Genomic DNA, 25,000 nt, shown 5'->3' on the forward strand with positions numbered 1-25,000 from the left:
TAGAGGGAAGATATACAATAGCAAGAACAGAGTAAAAGGTGAAAAGCCATACTCGCCCAAAGACGATGAATTGATCATAATTCTGTCAAACATCTCCCCTGTTGAACCCTGCCAAATTAGGAACCTGAACCGATCCTGGCGAGAAACCTAGTGGCATTGGGAGGGAACACGGACTAGCCTGACTGCTTTAGAGCAAACCGGGCTCAAATCGGGGGAAAAATCGAATCCCCCAGCCCCCGGAGAAGCAGGAAGTGTTTCATCAGAAACACCCAAAATGGCCGCCGCTGACGTGCGTTCCCAGGACGGGAACGGCTTAGAAACAAGTTGGGGAGCCCTTCCCCGAGGTCTAAAATTTGGCGGTTCAGAAGAGGAGCCTTCACCCCCCCGAAATACACCTGGAGCATACCCCATCGCGGGAGAGTCGGGAGGCCGACTCTCCACAAGCTAAACTAAAAGGTGGCCGCGGCATGGAGCAGGAAAGCGGCTGCAAAGCTAATTGAAAACAGCTGAGCTGGGAGCCCCTGAGGAGCTGGGCAGGAGATTGAACCCCGCTCCCTCCTCACAAAATAAAACTGCTGCCTTTTTTATTTAATTTGAGAAGTAAAAATATATTCTGTGAAAGCTTGGGAAAACAAAAACAGTTTTATTCACATAAATAATTCACTGCATTCACAGAGGCAGGGGTATGATAATCCTCCCTGAAGCTCCACCGAGGCATGGGCGTCTCGGGGCACGGCAGCAGATACAAACGTGGGGAGAGGGACTGGCACCACCAGTATCACCCACACTAGGTCACCGGGAAGGGAACCTAGGCTGACAGAAAACAAGGGGCAAAGCCCCCCTAGGAACCCCAAGAGTGAGGGAGACAGAACTGTTTGCCCTGACACAGTCAGAGAAAAAAAAAAAATAAAATTTTTTTTAAAATTAAGAAGTAAATTAGAGAGTACTTGCGTGAGCTTGCCCCAGAGAAAGGAGAGGAAAGAAACACAGAGGGCAAGCTAAACAGGGAACCAAAGGGTCAGCTGTTCCACCTGCTGGAGACAGAAAAATACTGAGGGTTCCAGGGTGGGTTCCATCCTTATATGGGCTGCCCTTAGAATTTTGGTCTGTCTCCACCTGCTGGAACAGGGGCTTAACCCATGGTCTGGACTGATCCAGGTACGTACAGGGAACAGGTGGTTCCGTTTTTGTATTTCAACCCAAGGCTGTGATCTCTGCTAATCAGGGGCACTCAGAACCCTTCCGGATCGGTAGGGATATGCGATAGGGGTGCCCTTTATCTCCCCTACTTTTTTTGTTGCAGCTGGAACCCTTGTTGTTAGCACTCCAGGCTACTCATGAGATTCGTGGTGTACGTTTTCAGTCAGAGGTCTTTAAATATGCGTCTTTTGCTGCTAATGATCTACTCACCTTTTTAACGGACCCTTCCAATTCCTTACCAGCGTTATTACACCTCTTCGAGACATTCGGCACTTTCTCTGGGCTACGCTTGAACGTGGATAAATCCTTTGCCTTGGCATTTCCGGATATGCTACGGACTGGTTGGTTTGGTGCCTTTCCTTTGCAGTGGGCATCCTTTCGTATTTGGGAGTGCAGATCCCGAGAGATCCTAGCGACCTTTACCAGGCCAATGTTCCTAGATTACTCACTAGGACACAGGAACTTTTACTTACCTGGCGGAAATTTCCCCTCTCCTTATGTGGTCGAGTCAATTTGTTTAAGATGGTCATCCTTCCCAAATGGCTGTATCTTTTTCAAAATTTACCGATTCATCACAAAGCTTGTGAGCTGTCCTTGATTGATAAAGCACTGCGGTGGTTTCTTTGGGGTGGAGGGAAACCTCGTTTGCCTTTATCTTGGTTACAGGAGGGCTGAGGTAGAGGGGGGCTGGGGGTCCCTAATATAGCGGTCTATAATTTGGCTGGCAATATGCATGTGGTCCAGGATTGGCTGCTGGGGACTTCTTCTTACACCTATTTGATGGCGGACAGTGCCTTGATGGCCCCTGTGGACATCAAATATGCTCTTCAGGTAGAGGAGTCTAAACTTTCACCATTTTTCACTCAGTCTCCGGTTATCCATCCCATTCAACAAGCGTGGGTCAAGTTCACCAAATCTCTCAGGGTGCCTTGGGTATGTGCTTATTTATTGCCGATTTCTGGCAATGGGGAGTTCTCTCTGGGATCACACACATCCAATTTTCGCCGCTGGTCTGCCCGGGGAATTACTCAATTGGGACATGTCCTCACTCAGGAGTGGACTCCTTTATCCTTTACGGAGATGAAGTCCTACTACGGTCTGGAGCCCTCGTCTGTTTTTTCATACTTGCAGAATTGTCACTACATTCGTACTATTCTGGCAACTTTTCAGCAGCCGACCGCTTTCCACAAGCTGGATGAACTATTGGGACTTGCAAAGACAACTGTTATCGGCTTATTATAAAGGCCTGCGGGCCCTGGGGAGGGTGGAGATGTATCAAATTCTAGCAGATAGGTGGAATAGTCATGGGGAATTTGCTGTCACTTCATTTGTACTTCAGGCCAGCTATAGTAAAGTAGCAAAAATTTCCTTTATCCTGTACTACCATGAACTGCAATTTAAGTTTCTGGGGAGGGCATATATTTCCGCGCAAGCAGCTCATTGTATGCATATCTCTCCTACTGATAGCTGTGAACGCTGTAAGAAGGTGCCTGGTACCCTGGCACATGCCTTTTGGTCATGTCCCACGGTCAAACACTTTTGGAGATGAATAGCGGGGTATTTGGTTACTATTAGGGATGTGAATCGTGTCCTCGATCGTCTTAACGATCGATTTCGGCTGGGAGGGGGAGGGAATCGTATTGTTGCCGTTTGGGGGGGTAAAATATCGTGAAAAATCGTTAAAAATCGTGAAAAATCGAAAAATCGAAAAACCGGCACATTAAAACCCCCTAAAACCCACCCCCGACCCTTTAAATTAAATCCCCCACCCTCCCGAACCCCCCCCCAAATAACTTAAATAACCTGCGGGTCCAGCGGCGGTCCGGAACGGCAGCGGTCCGGAACGGGCTCCTGCTCTGAATCTTGTCGTCTTCAGCCGGCGCCATTTTCCAAAATGGCGCCGAAAAATGGCGGCGGCCATAGACGAAAAAGATTGGACGGCAGGAGGTCCTTCCGGACCCCCGCTGGACTTTTGGCAAGTCTCGTGGGGGTCAGGAGGCCCCCCACAAGCTGGCCAAAAGTTCCTGGAGGTCCAGCGGGGGTCAGGGAGCGATTTCCCGCCGCGAATCGTTTTCGTACGGAAAATGGCGCCGGCAGGAGATCGACTGCAGGAGGTCGTTCAGCGAGGCGCCGGAACCCTCGCTGAACGACCTCCTGCAGTCGATCTCCTGCCGGCGCCATTTTCCGTACGAAAACGATTCGCGGCGGGAAATCGCTCCCTGACCCCCGCTGGACCTCCAGGAACTTTTGGCCAGCTTGTGGGGGGCCTCCTGACCCCCACGAGACTTGCCAAAAGTCCAGCGGGGGTCCGGAAGGACCTCCTGCCGTCCAATCTTTTTCGTCTATGGCCGCCGCCATTTTTCGGCGCCATTTTGGAAAATGGCGCCGGCTGAAGACGACAAGATTCAGAGCAGGAGCCCGTTCCGGACCGCTGCCGTTCCGGACCGCCGCTGGACCCGCAGGTTATTTAAGTTATTTGGGGGGGGTTCGGGAGGGTGGGGGATTTAATTTAAAGGGTCGGGGGTGGGTTTTAGGGGGTTTTAGTGTGCCGGCTCACGATTCTAACGATTTATAACGATAAATCGTTAGAATCTGTATTGTATTGTGTTCCATAACGGTTTAAGACGATATTAAAATTATCGGACGATAATTTTAATCGTCCTAAAACGATTCACATCCCTAGTTACTATTTTGCAACTCTCTATCCCCCAACGTGCCCTTATGGCTTCTCTTTGGCTGTATCCCGCCTCTGTGAATCCAGGATTATGGCTCCCGCCTGCTGATCCAAAAGGCTAGTGTGATTGGGAAGTGAGTTATTTTGTCTGGCTGACGGAGTGCAAACCTTCCAGCCTTTTGGTCATGGCGTAATCATTTCCACTCTATGATGATCATGGATCATTTTCTTTCCCGCACTTCTCCAGTTCATAGAAAGCGTTTTCTTGCTGTTTGGGATCCCTATATACGGGCTCTCCCACATAGGGCGTGGAGTCGCGTACTTAATGACTCGGGAGCTGGGTTGGTTCTTTTTTCTTTTTTTTCTACTGAGGTTGCCTCGCTACTTTTGGGTACTGCTGTACTTGGACCTCTTTTATGCTTGAGCTATTTGATTTTTTTGGGGGGAGGGGATTGTTCTGGGAGGTGTTGGGTTGGGGGGGATATGGGGGTGACTGTGGTTAGTGGCTCGCGCCTGGCAAGGCAGGGAGGGGGGTGCTTCAGACACCAACACTCCCCCGCACTTACCATTTTGAGCTCATTTGCTTGCTTGCTAGGTATCAATGTATGGTTTGGGGAGAAATATCAGTGGGGGGGGGGGAGGTGGAACTGTGTTTTCTCAATGAAAAATCCTATGTACCATTTGGTTTGCAAAGTTGTTTGTTTTTTTATCACTTGTTCAATAAACATATTTTACCATAAAACAGAGACAGAACAGGGTTTTTTTTTTTCATATTAATATTTATTAAGTGAAAAGAAAAAGAAAGTTACAAATCCAACAAGAGCATATCAAGTAATAAACAAACACCTTGAAATCATAACTTTCAACCAGCATAATTTCACACAGGATTTACAAATTATATTCCAAACGCACCCCATTCAGACCATTCATACACACACACACCTCCAACATACACCAAGGAAGGTAAGGCAGCCTAAATCCATAACAAAAATATAGTCATATAAATCCAGACACCTACTTCCCTTTCAACGCTGTTTCCCAAAGCTGAAAATAGCCTCTTTGAGACAGGATGGCCCTCCTCCCAGACATTTCCTTTTTTCTTAACCTCTCCAGAGTTGCTTGCCAAAACATCATATTTTTCCACATCAAGAAAGAAGGACCATCAGATGTATTCCAGTGCAATAGAATTAACTTCTTCGCCAACACTATAGAGACAGCAATACATTCCTCCCTCCCCACTAGGCAATATTTCATTCCTTTGGAATAAATGAAGATATACCAAGGAGATAGAGCAGCTTTTAAACTAGAACAAAGAAGAAAGCTGACAGCCACTCAGCAGTGCATGGTTTGGAGGGAGGTATCTTTGAAGGATACTAATGAAGCAGGAGAGTTAGGGCATCCCAACAGAGAGGATCCAATAAAAGTAAAAGTAGTCTATGTGCCTATAAGTAAAAAATCACGTGAGCTAAAAGATTCCAATTTATCCCTGTCAACTGAAAAGAAGGCTATTAATACAAACAATAAACATACTATGAAATGTCTGTATGCCTATGCCAGAAGTCAAAGACATAAGATGGGAGAGTAAGAGTGTATAGCAGTGAATGAAGAGAGAGACTTAATTGGTATTTCAGAGATATGGTGGAAAGAGGATAGTCAATAGGATAGTGCCATACTCGGGTACAAATTATATCATAATAGGGAGTAGCAACTTGGTGGGCAGGATGGCACTTCATGTTTGGGATGGCATAGAATCCAATAGGATAAGGATCCTGCAAGAGACTAAATGTACAATAGAATATTTATGTATAGAAACCCCATGTGTATTGGGAAAGAGTATAGTGATAGGAGTATACTACCATCCACCTATCCAAAATGATAAGATGGACGATGAAATGCTAAGAGAAATTATGGAAACAAACCAAATTGTTAGTGCAGTAACAAAGTGAGATTTCAATTACCGCAATATTGACTGGGTAAATGTTACATCAGGACACGCTAGAGAGTTAAAGTTCCTGGATGGAATAAATGACAGCTTTATTTATTTGTAGGGTTTTATATAGCATTATTCGGTAGAGCCATCATAACGGTTTACAAATCTGCAATTATCATCCAACATATGCAATTATCTTACAATCAAATGGAGTTAACATAGTAGTTGGGAACAGTAGGGTTTTGTGAACAATCAACATATTTTCTTAGTCGTTGAATAACAGAATATTGCGGAGAACATTTTCAAAGAACTTAACGGATCAAACGGATCAAAGAACTTAACGGATTGTATATTTGTTTAATTGTTCAATCTGTTTGATGTAATTTTCTGATCCTTGTTCTGTGTAAACCGAAGTGGTATGCACTAGTGCATGAACTCCGGTATATAAAAGCCTTTAAATAAATAAAATAAATAAATCAAGGGCGTGAGCAGGGAGGGGTAGAAAAGGTAGAAAAGGAGCAATTGGTTCAGGAATACAAGAGAGAGAGAATTATTTTAGATCTAATTCTAATTGGAGGGCAGGATTTGGTAAGAGAAATAAGGGTGGTGGGGGACGCTTGGCAATTGTGATCATAACATGATCAAATTTGAATTAATGATTGGAAGGTGGACAATAAGTATTACATTTTCAAAAGAGAAACTTTGATAAAATGAGAAAAATAGTTAGAAAAAAACTGAAAGGTGCAGCTACAAAGATTAAAAGTGAACAACAGGCATGGACATTGTTAAAAAAACCCATCTTAGAAGTGCAGTCCAGATTTATTCCATGCATTAAGAATGGTGAAAGGAAGGCCAAACAATTGCCGGTATGATTAAAAGGTAAGAGAGGTTATTTTAGCCAAATGATCTTCCTTGAAAAATTGGAAGAAGGATCCATCTGAAGAAAATAGGAAAAAGCATAAGCATTGGCAAGGTAAATGTAAAGCACTAAAAGAAAATTTGAAAAGAAGTTGGCCATAGAGGCCAAAAATTATAATAAACACTTTTCAAAAAATATTCGAAGCAGGAAACCTGCGAGGGAGTCAGTTGGGCCGTTAGATGATCGAGAAGTTAAAGGAGCACTTAGGGAAGATAAGGCCATTGTGGAAAGACTAAATTAATTCTTTGCTTCAGTGTTTACTGGGAGGATGTTGGGGAAATACCCATTCTGGAGGCAGTTTTCAAGAGTGATGTTACAGATGAACTGACCCAAATCATGTTGAATCTGGAAAATGTAGTAGGCCAGATTGACAAACTGAAGAGTAGCAAATCACCTGGACTGGGCTGGATACATCCCAGGGTTCTGAAAGAACTAAAAAATGAAATTTCAGATCTATTACAAATAATTTGTAACATATCATTAAAATCATCCGTGGTACCCCAATATATAAAACGGCTCCAGAGGTGATCCAGGAAATTATAGACTGGTGAGTCTGACTTCAGTGCTGTGAAAACTTGTGGAAACTATTATAAAGAATAAAATCACTAAACATATAAATAGACATGATTTAATGGGACACAGCCAGCTTGGATAACTTAAGGAAGTATTGCCTCACAAATCTGCTACATTATTTTGAAGAGGTGAATGAACATGTGGATAAAGGTGAATCAGTAGATGTGGTGTATTTTGATTTTCAGAAGGAGTTTGACAAAGTCCTTAATGAGAGACTTCTAAAAAAAAATAAAAAGTCATGAGACAGGGGGATATGTGCTTTTGTTGATTTGCATACTGGTTAAAAGACAGAAAACAGAAAGTTGGATTAAATGGTCCGTTTTCACAAAGGTAAAAGGAAAACAGTGCAGTGCATCAGGATTCTATACTTGGACTGGTGCTTTTTAATACATTTATAAATGATCTTGAAAGGTGTACGACGAGTGAGGTGATCAAATTTGCAGATGACACAAAATTATTCAGAATAGTTAAATCACAAGCAGATTGTGATACATTTCAGGAGGACTTTGGGAGACTGGGCATCCATATGACAGAGAAAATATAACATGGACAAGTGCAAGTTGATGCACATAGGGAAAAATAACCCATGCTTTAGCTATATGATGTTAGGTTCCATTTTAGAAAGTACCACCCAGGAAAAAGATCTGGGCATCATAGGTGATAGTACATTGAAATTGTTGGCTCAGTGTGTTATGGCAGTCAAAAAAGCAAACAGAATGTTAGGAATAATTAGGAAGGGAATGGAAAATAAAACGGAGGATCTCATAATGCCTCTGTATTGCTCAATGGTTAAAACACACCTTGAATACTGTGTGCAATTATGGTCGCCGCATCTCAAAAAAGATATCATATTTTTCGCTCCATAAGAGACACTTTTTTTCCCCAAAAGCAGGGGGGAAATGTCTGTGCGTCTTATGGAGCGAATATTAAAAAAAAAAAAAAAAAAATCCTAACTACAACCTCCCACCCTCCTGACCCCCCCCCCCCCCAAGACCTGCCAAAAGTCCCTGGTGGTACAGCGGGGGTCCGGGAGCGATCTCTTGCACTTGGGCCCTCGGCTACCAGTAATCAAAATGGCGCTGAAGGCCCTTTGCCCTTACTATGTCACGGGGCTACCGGTGCCATTGGTCGGCTCCTGTGACATAGTAAGGGCAAAGGGCCATCGGCACCATTTTGATTACCGGCAGCTGACGACCCAAGTGCAAGAGATCGCTCCTGGACCCCCGCTGGACCACCAGGGACTTTTGGCAGGTCTTGGGTGGGGGGGGGGGGGGTCAGGAGGGTGGAGGGTTGTAGTTAATTAAATTTAAAGGGTTGGGATGGGGGGGGGGGGTTTGGGGTTTTTTTTTCCCACAGAAAGAGAATGATAAAAATTTTCTGATCTGGGGAGTGGACTGAAATGGCCCTCTCCAGACCCGAAATGGGGCAAAAAAAAATTTTATGCACTCCCCTAATTTGCTCCATAAGACGCACAGACACCTGGGAACAGAGCCGGTTTAGCACACCATTTTTTTTTTTTTTTATTTTCCCCTTCTGAATCCTAGGTGCGTCTTATGGTCAGGTGCATCTTATGGAGCGAAAAATATGGTAGTTGCACTGGAGAAAGTACAGAGAAGGGCAATCAAAATGATAAAGGGGGATGGAATGGCTCCCCTATGAGGAAAAGCTAAGGTGGTTAGGACTGTTTAGCTTGGAGAAGAGATGGCTGAGGGGCGATATGACAGAGATCTACAAAATCCTGAAAGACTTGAACAGGTAAATGTGAAAATTATTTACTCTTTCGGATAATAAAAGGACTAGGGGGCACTCCATGAAATTTGCAAGTAGCACATTTAAAACAAATTGGAGAAAATTTTTTTTTCACATAATATACAATTAAGCTCTGGAATTCGTTGCCAGATGATGTGGTTAAGGCAGCTAGTGTAGCTGGGTTTAAAAAAGGTTTGGATAGGTTCCTGGAGGAGAAGTCCATAAACTGGGAATAGCCGCTGCTTGTTGCCGGCATTAGTAGCATGGGATCTATATAATGTTTGGGTACTTGCCAGGAACTTGTGACTTGAATTGGCCACTGTTAGAGAGAGGATACTGGGCCATACTAGGTTTGACACAGTATGGCATATCTTAAGTTCTTAAATAGAAAACTTCCTGGCCTTCAAAAGCATAGAAACTATGGCAGACGAATAACCCTTCTTCAAGGAAGGTGTGGTGTAACATTTCTTCATGGGGATAATCTGCATGGAGTGACAGTTTCTACCCTTAACAGAACGCATGGGAGAAACCTGCATGGAATATCAATAACTACCTTTAACAGAACACATAGGCGTAACCTGTACAGAATGGCAGTTACTACACTTAACAGAAAGCATGTCGGTATTTTGTAAGGAGCGGCAGTTACTACCATAAGCAAATTGTTTGGCAGACTGGATGGACCATTTGGTCTTTATCTGCCATCCTTACTATCTTACTATGTTAGGACTTTGGATCTCTCATGCGACTGAAAAACCGACGAACCTTCGCTGTCGCCCAACATCAGCAAATCCATGAATGGCCGACCAAAACTGTTGACAATGACACACCACTCTCCTGGATCCAGAATGTGACAATTGAGATAATTAGCTTTCATGTGGTCTTCTCCCGCAATGTGAGAATCCAACAAGACCAAAAATGCTTCTCTGCCCAAGGAAGAAGAATGTCCATCTCCAAGGAGATCTGCTGGCTTCGGGTTCCTCCTTGATGGTTTATGTATGCTACTGCTGTGGCGTTGTCGAACATTATTCTCACTGATCTTCCAAGTAAATTGGGTACGGATTTGAGGAGTATTAGGTGAATCACATAAGACTCCAAAACATTGATGGGTCACCGCTTCCATTCTGGACCACTGACCTTCTGACAGTGAAATCTCCATCTAGAACATCTTGTATCTATGGTTACTACCATTCAAATGGGGGATATCAAATCCATCCCCTAATAAAATGCTTTTGATCCAGCCATCACTGAAGGCTCTACATGACTTCCACTGGAAGAGGTAATCTCACCAAGTATTCTTATCCTGTGGATAAGAGCCAGCAAGGTTCTCTATAAAGGCTGCATGTGTGCCCTCACCCACAGAACCAAGTTCAATACTGCTAACATGGAACCCAGGGTCTGAAGGTAATGTCAGAACTGTCTGCAACGTTTTGACCTGATCTTGCAAATTCCAAATCTGCTGTTCTCAGAGATATACCTGTCTGATGGATGTATTGAATCAAGCACCCAGATACTCCAGGTTTTCTTTTTCTCTACCAGCTGCTTTAAGTCTGTGTAATGAACAGTTGCCCTCTGAAAGGAACTTGGGTTTGGTCCACTTCAGGTCTGACCTCAGGACCAAACTCTCCTTTCTGTACCACACCACACTTTTGTGCAACCAACTTCTTCAGGAGGTTTACATGATAGATTGAGTTTTCTTTCATTTATCTGGCTGAGCTATTTTGTAATCCATGGGCCCTATTTTCTCCATAACTTCTTAGGACCCTTGCCAATGGGCTAACAACTTGCTTTCTGAGGTGGGAAGGAGGAAAAGGACACTGTCCCCTGGTTGGAATACTTTATGGGCCATGGGGCGATTATAAGCTCAGGCTTGGGAACTCTGAGCCTTTTCTAGACATAGGGGGACTGCCTCACCAGCCTTTTTTAGGCGATCCTGCATGTGGAGAAAGTAGTCCACAAGGTAATGCCTAGGGTTCGCTTAGTCTTCCCACACCTCATGAACTACGTTCAAGATTCCTCTTGTTCTTCTAAAAAGGGGAAAACCCCATTGAGGCTCTGTGGTAATTCACCGACTGCGAACAGCATATAGGGTAGCAGTACAACTCTTACTCAAGTCACAAAACCTCTGGTAAAATTCTATGCAAGAACTAGAAAGAAAATGCTTTTAAAAAGGTATATTTTTTGCACAATACCTTTCATTCCAGCAGGTATACACAGGTGTCATGGTGGTGGCATTATGGAATTCCAAATTTAAAGCTTCCAGTAGCCAGTGCAGGGCACAAAGCTGCCGGAAGAGGGCCAGGCTAGGAAAAAAGGAGAAAAAAACAGTTCAGGTTATAATGGTGATAAAAGGAAAATATTTTGCAAGGAGTTATTATAAGCCATACGGCGCATTGCAATAAAGAGTGCAATGCAGAGATTGTACAGTTGGAGAGAGATATAACAATGTTGGAATCTAAACATATTCAAAATAATTCCTTTGCTACTCTTTTGCAACTCAGTAAGTTAAAATATTATAATGCACTGCTTAGTCATCAGGCTGGGAAGAATATTTTTATGAGAAAGGCTAGATATCAATCTGAAAATAATAAGTCGGGAAGACTTTTGGCACAATACCTGGCAGTGCAGAAAAACAGATCCAAAGTGAATCAGACTACTATGATCACTTGAGATGAGATCCGATGACAATTTCAATATTATTACAGAAGTCTTTATTCCTCTGAGGTCTCAGGCACTGAGAGTCTACAAGAAACTTTTTTTTCCCCAGTTACAGCATCCTTCATTGCGGGATGAGGATAAAAGATTCCTAGATTCCCCTATCTAAGTGAAAGAAATTGATTTGGTTATTAATTTTTTTCTACTTGCAAGTTTCCTGGACCTGACAGCTTCTCTGTTGAATTTTACAGGGCATTCAAGTCTCTTATTTCCCAAACTTTCCAAATTATATCACTCCTTTTTTTCCATGGACGAGCCGCTGGTAGTTTCTCTGAAGCTCTCATTGTCTTGCTGGAAAAGCCTGGCAGATATCCCCTGTTGGTCCAGCATTATAGACCTATCTCTTTGCTAAATGCAGACTGTAAAATCTAAAGTCCTCACTACTCATCTAAATGCAATGCTGGGGGATTTAATTCACCAAGACCAAATGGGCTTTATGAGGAGTGTTATATATTCGACAATGCTAGACTATTTCACAATATTATTCATATTGCCCACAGTCAGAAATTCTCTATTCTAGCAATGTCAATCAACGTTGAAAAAACATTCGACCAAGTAGAATGTGAATAGAGAATATGTTCAAAGTAATGGCATAGTTTGGATTTGGATTTGGGGATGATTTTATAAAGCACATAAGGGTACTGTTATGAATTAGAACGTGGACCCTTGTTCTGAGGTAGAGTCAGCGCTACCAAAAAGGAGATCAACCCTCTTCACTCTCTACCGTCGGATGGCAAGGCCTGCTGATGAAGATATTTGGACGAAGGCTTCACCCTGGAAGCTCGTAATTCCCCCAGGAGGAGCCCGTAGAGACACGGCCGCTGGGACTTAGGAGACTCCCTGAAGACTGAAGATAGTCTGGATGCAGGCGCCTCCTGCAGGTCGTGGGTTCCAGACGGCTGGCACCTCCAGCTGGTCATGAGTAGTCCGGGAGTATACGTCGAAGAATAGTCCCAAGCCGGTCCAAGGGTCGAAGTCCAGAGAGAGGTCGAGAGCCGGTCCAAGGGTCGAAGTCCAGAGCGAAGTCAAGAGCTGGTCCAGGAGCAGATGGGAGAATGGTCCAAAGCCAGTCCAGGTCAATACCAGAAAATCACCACCACCAGTCCGAAGGTCAGGAGTCAAAGAGTCAATCCAATGGGGAGAAGAGGCAGAGCGGGACGGAGAGCAGATCCAGGAGCACGGAACACAGGAACAGAGCACAGAGCCTCGATACCAAGGCAAGATCTGAGTATCAGACCTTGCCTTAAATACAAGAACTGGAGGGAGGAGTTCCAGGAGGAGCCATGGCAATTTCCTGTCATGGCTTCTTTAAATTTTCTCTTCATCCGCGAGCGTGGCTCCTAGCAAGCTGAGGGGGAGGAGCCGGGCCAGCTGAGAACCATGCGGCCGGGCTTGGCAGCAGCCGCGAAGAAGGCAAGGAAGAAGGCTGCCTGCCACAGCAGGAGCCTCAGATACTCCCGAAGCTTCGGGTGAGTTTTATTGCTGCCGGGCCACCGGCCCGACCCTGGTCATGGCCCGCCACGGCCGGCGGCCATGACACCCGGCCGCAGGCCGCCACGGCCGGCGGTCCTAACAGTACTTTATAATAATCCATGGTCACAATTAATGACTAACAACATTTTGACAGTTTTGATTTATATTGGAGTATGCGACAGGGTTGTCACCTCTCTCTCCTGCTTTTCATTCTTTTCTCAGAGCCCCTCTTATTGGCTTTATGACAGAGACAGAATGCTCAAGGGTAACTTACCAACAACAGAAATGTAAAGTAATAGCCTATGCTCATGATCTTTTGATGTTTTTGTCTCATCTGGAGATCTCCCTCCCATCCTTTTTGGAATTATTTGTGAGTTTTTCTGCCTTCTCTGGCTACAGAATGAATTGGGATAAAGCTGAAATTATACCATTGAATATTTACTATGTGCAATCTACGATTTTGGAGGTTGACTGTAAATGGTCCCTTGATGGATTCAAATATTGGGCATACGATTTTTTCCCAATATTGAATGTATGGTCGAAAATGTTAAAACTCTGATCTTGAGGCTGGTGGAAGATACCACAAAACGGTGGTCCTTGTTATTCCTTTCTTGGTGGAGGATCTTTTAAGATGGTGCTTGCCCCACAGATTAATTATATTTTATGCAAATCTCCTGCACAGTTTTTACACTAATTTGGACAAAATGCTAACTTTTTTCTTATGGAAAGGAAAATCCTCTCACATAGCACAATGGAAATTAAAAGTAGTCAAGGAATGAGGCGAGGTTAGCTTCCCAGATTTTATACGAATCATAAAGCATTTCTTGTTTGTTATGGTATCCAATGGATTGTTGTCGAAGATGTGTTAACTTTTCTTCCAAAGTGGTTGCTTTTGGAATGTGAACTAGTTTCCCTGCTACCACTGAACTTAATCCCTGGAATGAATCTCCTTCTTTGTTTGCGGTCAATCCCTATGATTGCCGTCACCTATAAGGCTCTATGTGCCTTTGACACAACACTGGAAAGAAAATGCGGCTCTAGCTTACATACACCATTATGGTATAAATCCTGTATTTCAGATTAATAAATCAATGCTCAATTGATAGCAAGGAAGTGCCCCCTAGTCCTTCTATTGTTTGAGAGAGCAAATAACCAATTTACATTAACTTGATAAAATCCTTTCATGATTTTGTAGACCTCTATCATATCCCCCCCTCAGAGGTCTCTTCTCCAAACTGAACAGCTCTAATTTCCTTAGCCTTCCCTTGTATGGTAGCTGTTCCGTGCCACTTATCATTTTGGTCGCCCTTCTCTGCACGTTCTCTAGTATAATTATATCTTTTTTGAGATGCAGCAAACAGAATTGCAAACAGTATTCAAGATGCAATCTCACCATGGAGTGATACAGAGACATTTATCCTGCTGAATATCTGGGACAAGCTACCTGGCTAACTTTAGCCGGATAACTTGTCCACTATGGCTCACCATGCATTTCTTATTTTATAGAAAAACTCTTAAGTCTTGTCACATAAATGGATTGGACACACGTACGGGTCTGCGTCAGATGGCTTGTCTGAGAAGAGGCTGTTATAAATAGGAGTGAAGGGTCGTATGGTCATCTGTTCCTTTCTCTCTGGTTTCTTCTGCAATGAACTTTCTATATGGAAGAAGCTACAAGAAAAGCATAAGAAGATTAGAAGATGTCCTGGAAGCTGAGGCCTAAGCAGAAAAAGGCAGAAAATAATCCAGGAACAGTATGACTGTGGACATGTTCCATTAAGAATAGTGCACTGCCAGAAATGCATACAGGTAAAGGTACTTCTGTATAATCATTTGTGGTAAGAACTTGCAAGTCTGTAGAGGATATTTTTCAAAGTCATTTATTCACATAAGTAATACATTTTTTTCTCTTGTAAATTAGATATCTATTTTATGGATTATGGGGGCAATTTTTAAACTGCCAGCATTGGGACAAAGTCTGCTAAGTCTTTTCACATGTGGATTTTACACCAATTTTCAAACAGAATATAAGGGCATACTTTCACTTTGAAACTTGCTGCAGGTACAAACTACCTATGGATATGTGTGCCTGCTTTTTGTGCAGGTAATACTTTCATAGAAAGTAATGTACATAGAACCGAAAGTACAATCTATACATATTATGTTTCTCCCCTACCCTAACTTGCCCTCAGCACCACCTTCTCTAAATATAGCTACAGTATTAGCTCGCATGCTGTGGAACACCACACATACTTTTGGTTACACTGAAGGCGGGCAGTTGTCAGATGTAAATCATTAATAAACTAGAGAGCCGAACTTTGAAACCCATCCACAGCATTTATACAGGTAAATGGTTGTGTCTTCTTTATAAAATACTGCATATTTCTGCTGTGAAAGTACTTGCATAATCTCAATGTTTACAAAATAGCATATATGCATGTACATGCCACTTATTCACATAGTGGTTGATATTCAAAAGCCATTTAGATGGACAACTAAATATGTATCCATCTAAATGTAAAAAAAAGAAAATTATTCCTTACCTGCTAATTTTCATTCCTGTAGTACCACGGATCAGTCCAGACCATGGGTTATGTCCCCTTCCAGCAGATGAAGTCAGAGCAAAAACTGACAGGACACCCACCTATAAGCAGGTGCACTCTCTGCGTCCCCCTCAGTATAAAGAATATCAAAGCTAGAAAGAATGGCGTGGATGGAGCAAGATATGCAACTAGGATAACTGTACCTTGGAACAAATAACTAAACATCCAGGAACATCAACTTGCAAAAAGAACGATCAGCAAACAGCCGAAGAGTATTGCACTGTTGTCCTTTGTCCCTATATGGAAGATCTGCCGCAAACAGCTCCCCAACCAGAGAGGCTGGCATCTGAGGTTATTATGATCCATTGAGGCATTTCGAACTCCATCCCCTGTAACAGATGGTCCCGCTGGAGCCACCAGGAGAGGCTGCGATTGGCCACCTCCGGTAGCGGCAGGGGTACCTGAAAATCCTGGGACACAGGCTTCCAGCGGGAAAGCAATGCCCTCTGCAAAGGACGCATATGCACAAATGCCCACGGGACCAGATCGATAGTGGAAGCCATAGTACCTAGGAGCTGCAGATAGTCCCAAGCTATCGGGGGCGAGAGGCAATGAAACCGCTGTAGCTGGTCCCGGAGAGCCTGCACTCGGCCCTGTTGTAGAAAAACCTTGCCCACCTTGGTGTTGAAGTGTGCTCCCAGGAAGTCTAGCTCCTGCAAAGGCACGAGACAGCTCTTGACAAAATTAACGACCCATCCCAGACAGTGTAGGAGGTGCAGAACCTTGGCGACAGATTGTTGATACTGGGACTCGGATTTTGCCCGGATGAGCCAGTCATCCAGGTACGGATGGACTAGGACACCATCTCTCCGGAGCGCCTCTGCCACCACCACCATAACCATGGTAAAGGTGCGGGGTGCCGTCGCCAGCCCGAAGGGCAGTGCCTGGAACTGAAAGTGTTGTCCGAGAATCTTGAAGCGAAGAAATCATTGATGATCCCGAAAAATTGGGATGTGAAGGTAGGCCTCCGTCAGGTCTAGGGAGGCTAGGAACTCTCCCTGATGCATGGCTGCAATGACCGAGCGTAGGTTTCCATCTGGAACTAAGGGATCTTGAGGGCCCTATTGACCATCTTGAGGTCCAGAATGGGGCGGAAAGATCCTTCCTTCTTGGGAACCATGAAGTAGACGGAATAATGGCCTAACCCATGTTCCATCCACGGAACCGGCCGTATGGCTCCTAAACCAAGGAGTCGATGTAACATCTGGCGTACTATCGCCTGCTTCGTCAGAGGTCCGCAGGGAGAGAAGAGAAATCTGTCTCTTAAGGGTCATGCAAATTCTAAGGTGTAGCCTTACTTTAGGATATCCAGGACCCACTGGTCTGACGTGATTTTGGTCCACTCCTCATAGAAGGAAGATAGGCACCCTCCTATCTTGGGGATGGGGGAGTGGACCGGCAAGACTTCATTGGTTAGGCTTGGACGTTCCTCCTTGGGAGAGGGCTTCCTGGGCTGGACGTCTGCCCCGAAAGGAATGAGACCAGGCTTGGGATCGAGAGGAGGGCGGTCTCTGGTTAGCTGGTCTGGACTGCCGGAAGCGATGCTGACCCCGGAAGCGGCTTCGCGTAGCGCCAAATGTCCTGGGCTGTCTAGACCTATCCTCTGGCAGCTTGTGCACCTTATTCTCCCCAAGAGACTTAATCATCTGATCCAGCTCATCACCAAAGAGTAATTTACCCTTGAAGGGTAGAGTACCAAGCTGAGCTTTTGAGGAAGCATCTGCTGACCAGTTGCGGAGCCAGAGTAGTTGCCTAGCCGAGACCGCCGAGACCATGGAGCGAGCTAGCACCCGCAGAAGATCATACAGAGCATTCGCCCCGTATGCAATGACCGCCTCTAGACATTTTGCCTGCTGCGCTTCCTCAGGAGGGAGATCTTGGGCTCCCAAGAGCTGCTGAATCCATCGGAGCCCTATCTTTGCATGAAGGAGCTACAGGCCGCCGCCCGAACGCCCAAGGCGGAACTTCGAAGATCCTCTTCAGATAAACTTCCAGTTTTCTATCCTGAACATCTCACAAGGCCACCCCTCCGGTGACCGGAATGGTGGTTCTCTTCATGACTGCAGTTAAGGTAGCTTGAGGAGTTCCAGAAAATCTTCCTGGAGTGGATAAAGCTTGTTCATGGCCCTGCCTACCCGGAGGGATGCTTCCGGAGTTCTTCATCTGGGAGGTGGACCGGGAGCAATACCGGGGGGGGGGAAGGCAAACGCCCGAGGTCTGCCCTGTCCTCCCGCGATAATGGCGCCGGCTCCCCTGCCGACAAAATGGCCGCTGTTCCCGCGCTGTCCGGGGACGAGGCAGACCTTCGCGCGAAGGAGGACTCGTTCCTGGGCTCAAGGGACCCTCCCCGCCGGGGAGACACCTCATGCAGAGCCCTGCCCTGGAGAGCCGCGAAGTGAGCTCTCCACAGGCACTGCATCGCGTGGATCGCGGCATGGGGGGAAGGGAGGAGAGGCGCTGAAACTTCAACCCCCGAACGCTGCCTGAACGAGGCAGGCGAAGAATAAAATTAAAACGGCCCCGACTGCAAGCGCTGCCCCCGGCGCTGTCCGAATCTAAATGCTTCCCCGTATTTTTTTTTTATGACAGAGGAATGCCGCTTCTCTGTTCTGTGCTGCCCCGAGGCAAACGGCTTCTCAGGGCAGCAAGTCGGGCCGACGGGGGAGAGGTTGGACCACCAACTTTCACCCCTATGGAGGAAGACAATTCTCTTAAAAGAATAAAGCCGAGATAACTCACCCCAACAGCCAAAAATACCAACTCCCCACCTGGGGAAAACCAGCCAAGAGCCAGAGATCAGTCTGCAAGCTGAAGGACTGCTGAGGAGATGGTAAGTGAGAAGAACTTCACAATCAACTTTGTCTAAGACTTTTTTTTTTTAAACTTGCTCCATCCACATCAAGAGAGAAACCACAAAAAAAGACAGATAAAATACTATTCTCCCTTGAGACCGAGGGGAAACCGCAAGTACGACCCTCATCTGCTGAGTCAGAGGAAATACTGAGAGGACGCAGAGAGTGCACCTGCTTATAGGTGGGTGTCCTGTCAGTTTTTGCTCTGACTCCATCTGCTGGAAGGGGGACATAACCCTTGGTCTGGACGGATCCGGGTACGTACAGGGAACGGCAATATTCATTGCCATATGCAGCTAGAACATAGCCGCATAAATCTAGAGCAGGCGGGAGGCATTTCCAGGAGGAGCAGAGTAACCGCATTCTTAAAAGTGGCCCTGCCTGTTGCCATTTCTATATAATAGACTGAAAAAAAACTAGCAGAATCTTTCATCCTAGAAGTATTGACTGTGGATTCTTCTAAGTATACCATGGATCCACTCTGGGCAGCCATCAGAAATTTGCAGCAACTAATTTCATTACATGATCTGGGTTGTGGGAATCTGCAATACTTTTAGACTTCAGATTATACTGACATAATCAAATCTTTCTTTCTGCAAAAATAAACTGCAAGTACAGCAGAGTTGCTTACCTGTAACAGGTGTTCTCCCAGGACAGCAGGATGTTGGTCCTCACATGTGGGTGACATCATCAGATGGCCAATCTGTCCTTGGCAACCTCTTCCAGGTTTAAACTCAACTCTTCCAGCTAAGGCCCACTGTTAGTGTTCAGGCTGTCTCCCTCTGTTACCAACAGCACCATAGTTTCTTGTGCCCTGTTGGCACCCAGTCAGGGGCTGTTGGTCCTTCTTTTACCTGGGAGCAGCCTGTAGATTGGTATTCACCCAATGTGAGGACTACTATCCTGCTTGTCCTAGGAGAAAGCAGAGTTGCTTACCTGTAACAGGTGTTCTCCTAGGACAGCAGGATGTTAGTCCTCGGGAAACCCACCCGCCACCCTAAAGAGTTGGGTTCTTCTGTATTTTGTTTTATTTTTTTCGCTCATGAATTCTATGTTATGAGACTGAAGAGGGTCCCCGCGTGGACACACTGCTAGTGGCATGCTGGGCATGCTCAGTGTGCCAGTCAAAGCTTCTAGAAACTATGACAAACGTTTTCTGTGCCGGGCTCCATCTGATGATGTCACCCGCATGCGAGGACTACCATTTTGCTTGTCCTAGGAGAATGATTCACATAGAGTTATTCTCCTGGATCCCAGCAATAGGCATGCTCTGCCTTCTCGTGTGCCAGTACAGATTAAGAGCCTTACCTGTATCATCACATATATTATTTATCCTTCTGCTGGCTATGGTCCTAGACCTCCTTTATTTATTTCCTGTTCCTTTTTTATGCAATTTTTTTTGTATTTATATTTTATTGGTAGCAAAATAACAGGAATAATATATGAAAGACAAACCTTTCCATACAACCAGCTTTTCATTATTATATTTTACGTTTGAACTCCCTTTTCCCTCCCTCCCCCCTTAGCTCACATCTTTTTATGCATATTTTTATATGCTTTTGGAATAAATGGTGTGTACTTTTTGATATGATCATCCACCTCTTCTAAAATTCTCCTTCCTGGTCTTCAGCTGCTGGCACAGAATTTGTAGGAGTGTCCTCAGAACAAAACAAACAAAGACACCCAGATATCCGCACAGTTTTGCTTGATATCATTTCTGACTTACTTATTTAATAAAGACATTGGCAGTAGAGCTACTTTAACATGCTTATGTGCAATTGTGACCTCTCTACTCCATAGGATGCTGAAGCCCATTTAGCACAGAAACCACTTACTTTGTCTGATTTGAATCCATCATACTGATCTCTTCCTCCTCTTCATTACCTAGGTCTTCTTCAGAAGGAGACTGACATTCCATCTTCTTCTTCTCCTGCAGCTTCTGCTTCTCTGCTAGTAATGCAGTCATCTTTTCCTCATCCTCTTTCTGCAGGAGGTAGAAATACCCCTGCCCTTTCCTCACTGCACTGATCAACTGTCTGACAACCAAAGCACAGATTCTAATGTTACTGCTAATTATAGTCATCATCATCATCATCATGGTTTATTTATTGTATATCATGTTTTTCCAGCTAGTGAGTTTAAAGTATGTTACAGTAGGTTAAGGTTTACAGCAAGTATAAATATGAATAGAGCATTATACAGCAAAAGACTGGCGTAGGAAATGGTTTCATATGGTGCAGAGAACTCACAGCAACTATAAAATAGTGACCTGAGCAGGATAGTCTACAGTGGTGAAAAAGTACAGTGTACAGAATAATACAGCAAGTGAATAGAGTAGAGAATAATAACAAAGTACATAAGCAGCTATTACCATAGAACTGGTATTAGTTATGGCAATAAATATCCTAAAATAAGTACAATAAAGAACTATAGTAGCTGGGGATATAGGCAAAAGTTAGATTATAATAGCTTGGATCTATATGACAAGGATGACACAAGTCCTGAAGCCTTTCAAGGATGCAATGGAAGATGTAAGTCTATAACAGCTGCCCTGGGCAGAGACATTCCCATAGTCAATATCCTGGAGGAGAAGTTAGAGGTTTGGAGCAAGGAGTCTAAGTACATTGAGGTCCCAAAACAGAAGTAGAGGTTTTAGTGGAGGTTTTAAGTAAAGCAAACCTCGCATAAATAGGACAACTAAAGGTGTTCAGAGAGGGATTTATCTTCTACATTGTGGTGATAGGCACCAACTACACTGAGGAGAACCCTAACAGAATTAAAATCTGACTCTGAGAGATGTAAAAGGTATTCAAGACATTTTAGTGTGGAGCAGTAGAAAGAAATTAGGGCCTTTCCTTCACACTAGAAGGCAAATCTCTGTCGTTTAAAACTGTATGACCTTCCAGTAGAATCTCTTCTAAAAGTCAAAGGGACCAGAGATACTTCAGCAAACCGAGGGGATCAAATACTACCCTTTCAATATCCAGCAGGGATTGCTACTGCTGCTGCTTCTTGAAGAAAATTTCAACTACAGGATGTGGCAGGAAGAGATTGGCCTGGAGTGTTTTTATTTCTTTTAAAAGGCAGTGACAGTGCTAATTTTTAAAAAGTGAAACAAATGAAAATGAATGACATTTTGTTTGCTTTTCCTTCATTTCATTTTTAAAATGAGTTGAAATGAAATGGGAAATTAGTTAAACATTTTCAAATGAATGCACATCCCTAATACATTTCAAGCAGAGAGTCACTGATCTTCAAGGGAGAAAGGTTAATTACACTAATCCAGTATATCAATGAACCTCAGGGATTAAAGGGTGGTATATACTAAACCATAAAATACCCCTAGATTGGGCTTTGCACTGGATTTACCTTACCTGGTATGCAAGAGATTTTTATTGAAGTTCTTCAGGTGTTTTTCTCGGTGTATAAGTTTGAGAGAGTTCTGGAAAGATAATTTTTGAAAAGAAAAAAATTAAAAAGAAGCAAAGGAGGATTCATAGAGAATGGATATTATAAATTGTTTCAGCTTGTGTCCAGAGCCCGTACGTCATTATTGGTTAGAAGAGGTTCTATAAAAGGCCCTCTTTCATCTAGATAGAATTCTAGCATTCTTTACAATGAAGTATTTAACAAAAAGTACTGTAAGGAATTAGCATAAATGTTCATTTTTTTAAAATAATTGCTAAGGAAAAAGATCTAGGCATCATAGTGGATAATACTTTAAAATCATCGGCTCAGTGTGCTGCAGCAGTCAAAAAAGCAAACAGAATGTTAGGAATTATTAGGAAGGGAATGGTTAATAAAACGGAAAATGTCATAATGCCTCTATATCGCTCCATGGCGAGACAACACCTTGAATACTGTGTACAATTCTGGTCACCACATCTCAAAAAAAGATATAGTCGATAGTTGCGATGGAGAAGGTACAGAGAAAGGCAACCAAAATGATAAAGGGGATGGAACAGCTCCCCTATGAGGAAAGGCTGAAGAGGTTAGGGCTATTCAGCTTGGAGAACAGACGGCTGACGGGGGATATGATAGAGGTCTTTAAGATCATGAGAGGTCTTGAATGAGTAGATGTGAATCGGTTATTTACACTTTCGAATAATAGAAGGACTAGGGGGGCATTCTATGAAGTTAGCAAGTAGCACATTTAAGACGAATCGGAGAAAATTCTTTTCACTCAACGCACAATTAAGCTCTGGAATTTGTTGCCAGAAGATGTGGTTAGTGCAGTTAGTGTAGCTGGGTTCAAAAAAGGTTTGGATATGTTCTTGGAGGAGAAGTCCATTAACGGCTATTAATCAAGTTTACTTAGGGAATAGCCACTGCTATTAATTGCATCAATAGCATGGGATCTTCTTAGTGTTTGGGTAATTGCCAGGTTCTTGTGGCCTGGTTTGGCCTCTGTTGGAAACAGGGGCTGGGCTTGATGGACCCTTCTTCTGACCCAGGATGGCAATTTCTTAAGTTCTTAAGTTTTGAAGCTCTATCATTTTATGTAAAATAATGAGTAGAGTGGCACGGGTAAATACGAATTTTTCAAAAAGTACAAAGAGTAGGGGGCATTCAATGAAGTTACTAGGTAATACATTTAAGACAAATAGAAGAAATTATTCTTTTACTCAATGCATAATTAAACTCAGGAATTTATTGCTGGAGGATGTGGTGAAAGCTGTTAGTGTAGCTAGGTTTAAAAAAAGGTTTGGACAAGTTCCTGAAAGAAAAGTCCATAAACCATTATTAGGGTAGACTTGGGAAAATCCACTGCTTATCCCTGGAATAAGCAGCATGGAATCTACTGATCTTTGACTTATATTGGCCACTGTTGGCACTGAGCTTGATGGACCTTTGGTCTGATCCAGTATGGCAAATCTTATGTATGATGGTCTCTTACCAGAAAAATAACTTTCAACGTAGCATATGGACTGACTGAACATCCTTTTACTCACTATTTCTAAGGATCCTTTTAGCACTCCTTCAGTCTTCACCTCCTCAACTATGGATTCTTTGTCTTTAGCATCCTAGGGAAAGAATTGACACAGTAGTTGAGTTATTCCTGATTATTTCTTCTTTGATAAGGAATGACAGCAAAACATACAGTATCTGGATTTCCTTATCCACACTATCAGTTTAATGACATCCAGACTCCAAGTACCACGGCTTTGATCTAATTTCCACATAGGATAAAAAGCATGAGGTTAGTAGTCTAGTAACTGATTTTTAATCTTTGCCCCCCCCCCCCAAAAAAAAGAGCAAGCTGATACATTGATCTATCATCACATAAACCATCATACTTCCTTCCCTGCAAAAATATTTTTTTCAGTAGGTGAAAGAAGTGGTACCCTACAGCGATCACATTATACAGGTTCCTCCAGTAGGTGAAAAAGTCGGTTACTTACAGTACCAAATATGGGGAGAGAGGGCAGGAAAAATGTTGCAAAAGGGACCCAGAAGCCAAGAAATTAACAGAGCTTCAGTGTAGAGGAGCATGGTTGGCAGGGATACCCAAACCCCGCCAGCCAAAGATAAGGAAGAGCTGCACGGTGGAGATGTATGGCTAGCAGGAATCTCCAGGCCCCACCAGCCAAATAAACAGATGAAAAAGACTCGAGGGAAAATGGGAACATATCCTGAGGCTCCTTTCCACTTTGTCTCCATGTGCTGATAGGCTTGCAGGCTGGCACTTCCTGATGATGATCTCTCAATGCATGAGATCAGCATCAGAAAGTGGTGACCCATGAATTTTAAGTATGCTTGTAGTGCTGACATATGGAGGCAGAACACTAAGAAGCTGAGGGACAGGCTACTTCCACTCAGTTAACCAGGGGAGGGAAGGAAGGGAGAAGATACAAAGGGGATAGATGTAAAGTGAAAAGAGGCACTAGATTGATACTGAAGGGGCAGAGATGGAGGGGAAATAGAAGGAAGAGGTAGGGAGCAGATGGTAGGAGAGGGGAAAAGGAGGGAGAAGTAAAAGATAAATGCTTGAGAAAGCAGGTAGGTAGATGCTGGAGAAGAGGATAAGAGACAAGAGGGCAGATACCGTGGAAATGGAGAATGAAGCAGAAGTGAAGATAATGAGGAAGAGGCAGGGGAAGATACTGGGAAAGAGGTGAGAGAACACCTAGAGAGGTAGAAAGAGGCAGGAGGGCATTTTTCTGGGGAAGGTGAGAAAGAGGCAGGAGGGCAGATGCTAGGGAAGAAGGAAATAGGCAGGAGAATAAATACTTGAGGGAGGGGTGAAGAGGCAGAAGGGAGAATATTGAGGACAGGGGAAAGAAGCAGGAAGATGAATGCTAGAGAAGGGGGCAA

At 43.9% G+C, this 25,000-nt stretch overlaps 1 protein-coding gene across 2 annotated transcripts in view; it reads right to left on the reverse strand.

Moving 5' to 3' along the window:
• Positions 1-25,000, reverse strand: part of CCDC60 (coiled-coil domain containing 60) — a 126,686-nt gene that overhangs the window by 49,658 nt on the left and 52,028 nt on the right. For both annotated transcript variants that reach the window (XM_029571595.1, XM_029571596.1), the window contains exons 3-7: positions 23,638-23,709; positions 22,060-22,127; positions 20,521-20,721; positions 14,782-14,901; positions 11,235-11,345 (exon numbers count right to left, since the gene is read on the reverse strand). In XM_029571595.1, the coding sequence (XP_029427455.1) occupies positions 11,235-11,345; positions 14,782-14,901; positions 20,521-20,721; positions 22,060-22,127; positions 23,638-23,709 (572 nt within the window). The remainder of the gene's footprint in view (positions 1-11,234; positions 11,346-14,781; positions 14,902-20,520; positions 20,722-22,059; positions 22,128-23,637; positions 23,710-25,000) is intronic.

This window comes from Rhinatrema bivittatum, chromosome 11, assembly GCF_901001135.1.
Source record: "Rhinatrema bivittatum chromosome 11, aRhiBiv1.1, whole genome shotgun sequence".
Taxonomy (NCBI): Eukaryota; Metazoa; Chordata; class Amphibia; order Gymnophiona; family Rhinatrematidae; genus Rhinatrema; species Rhinatrema bivittatum.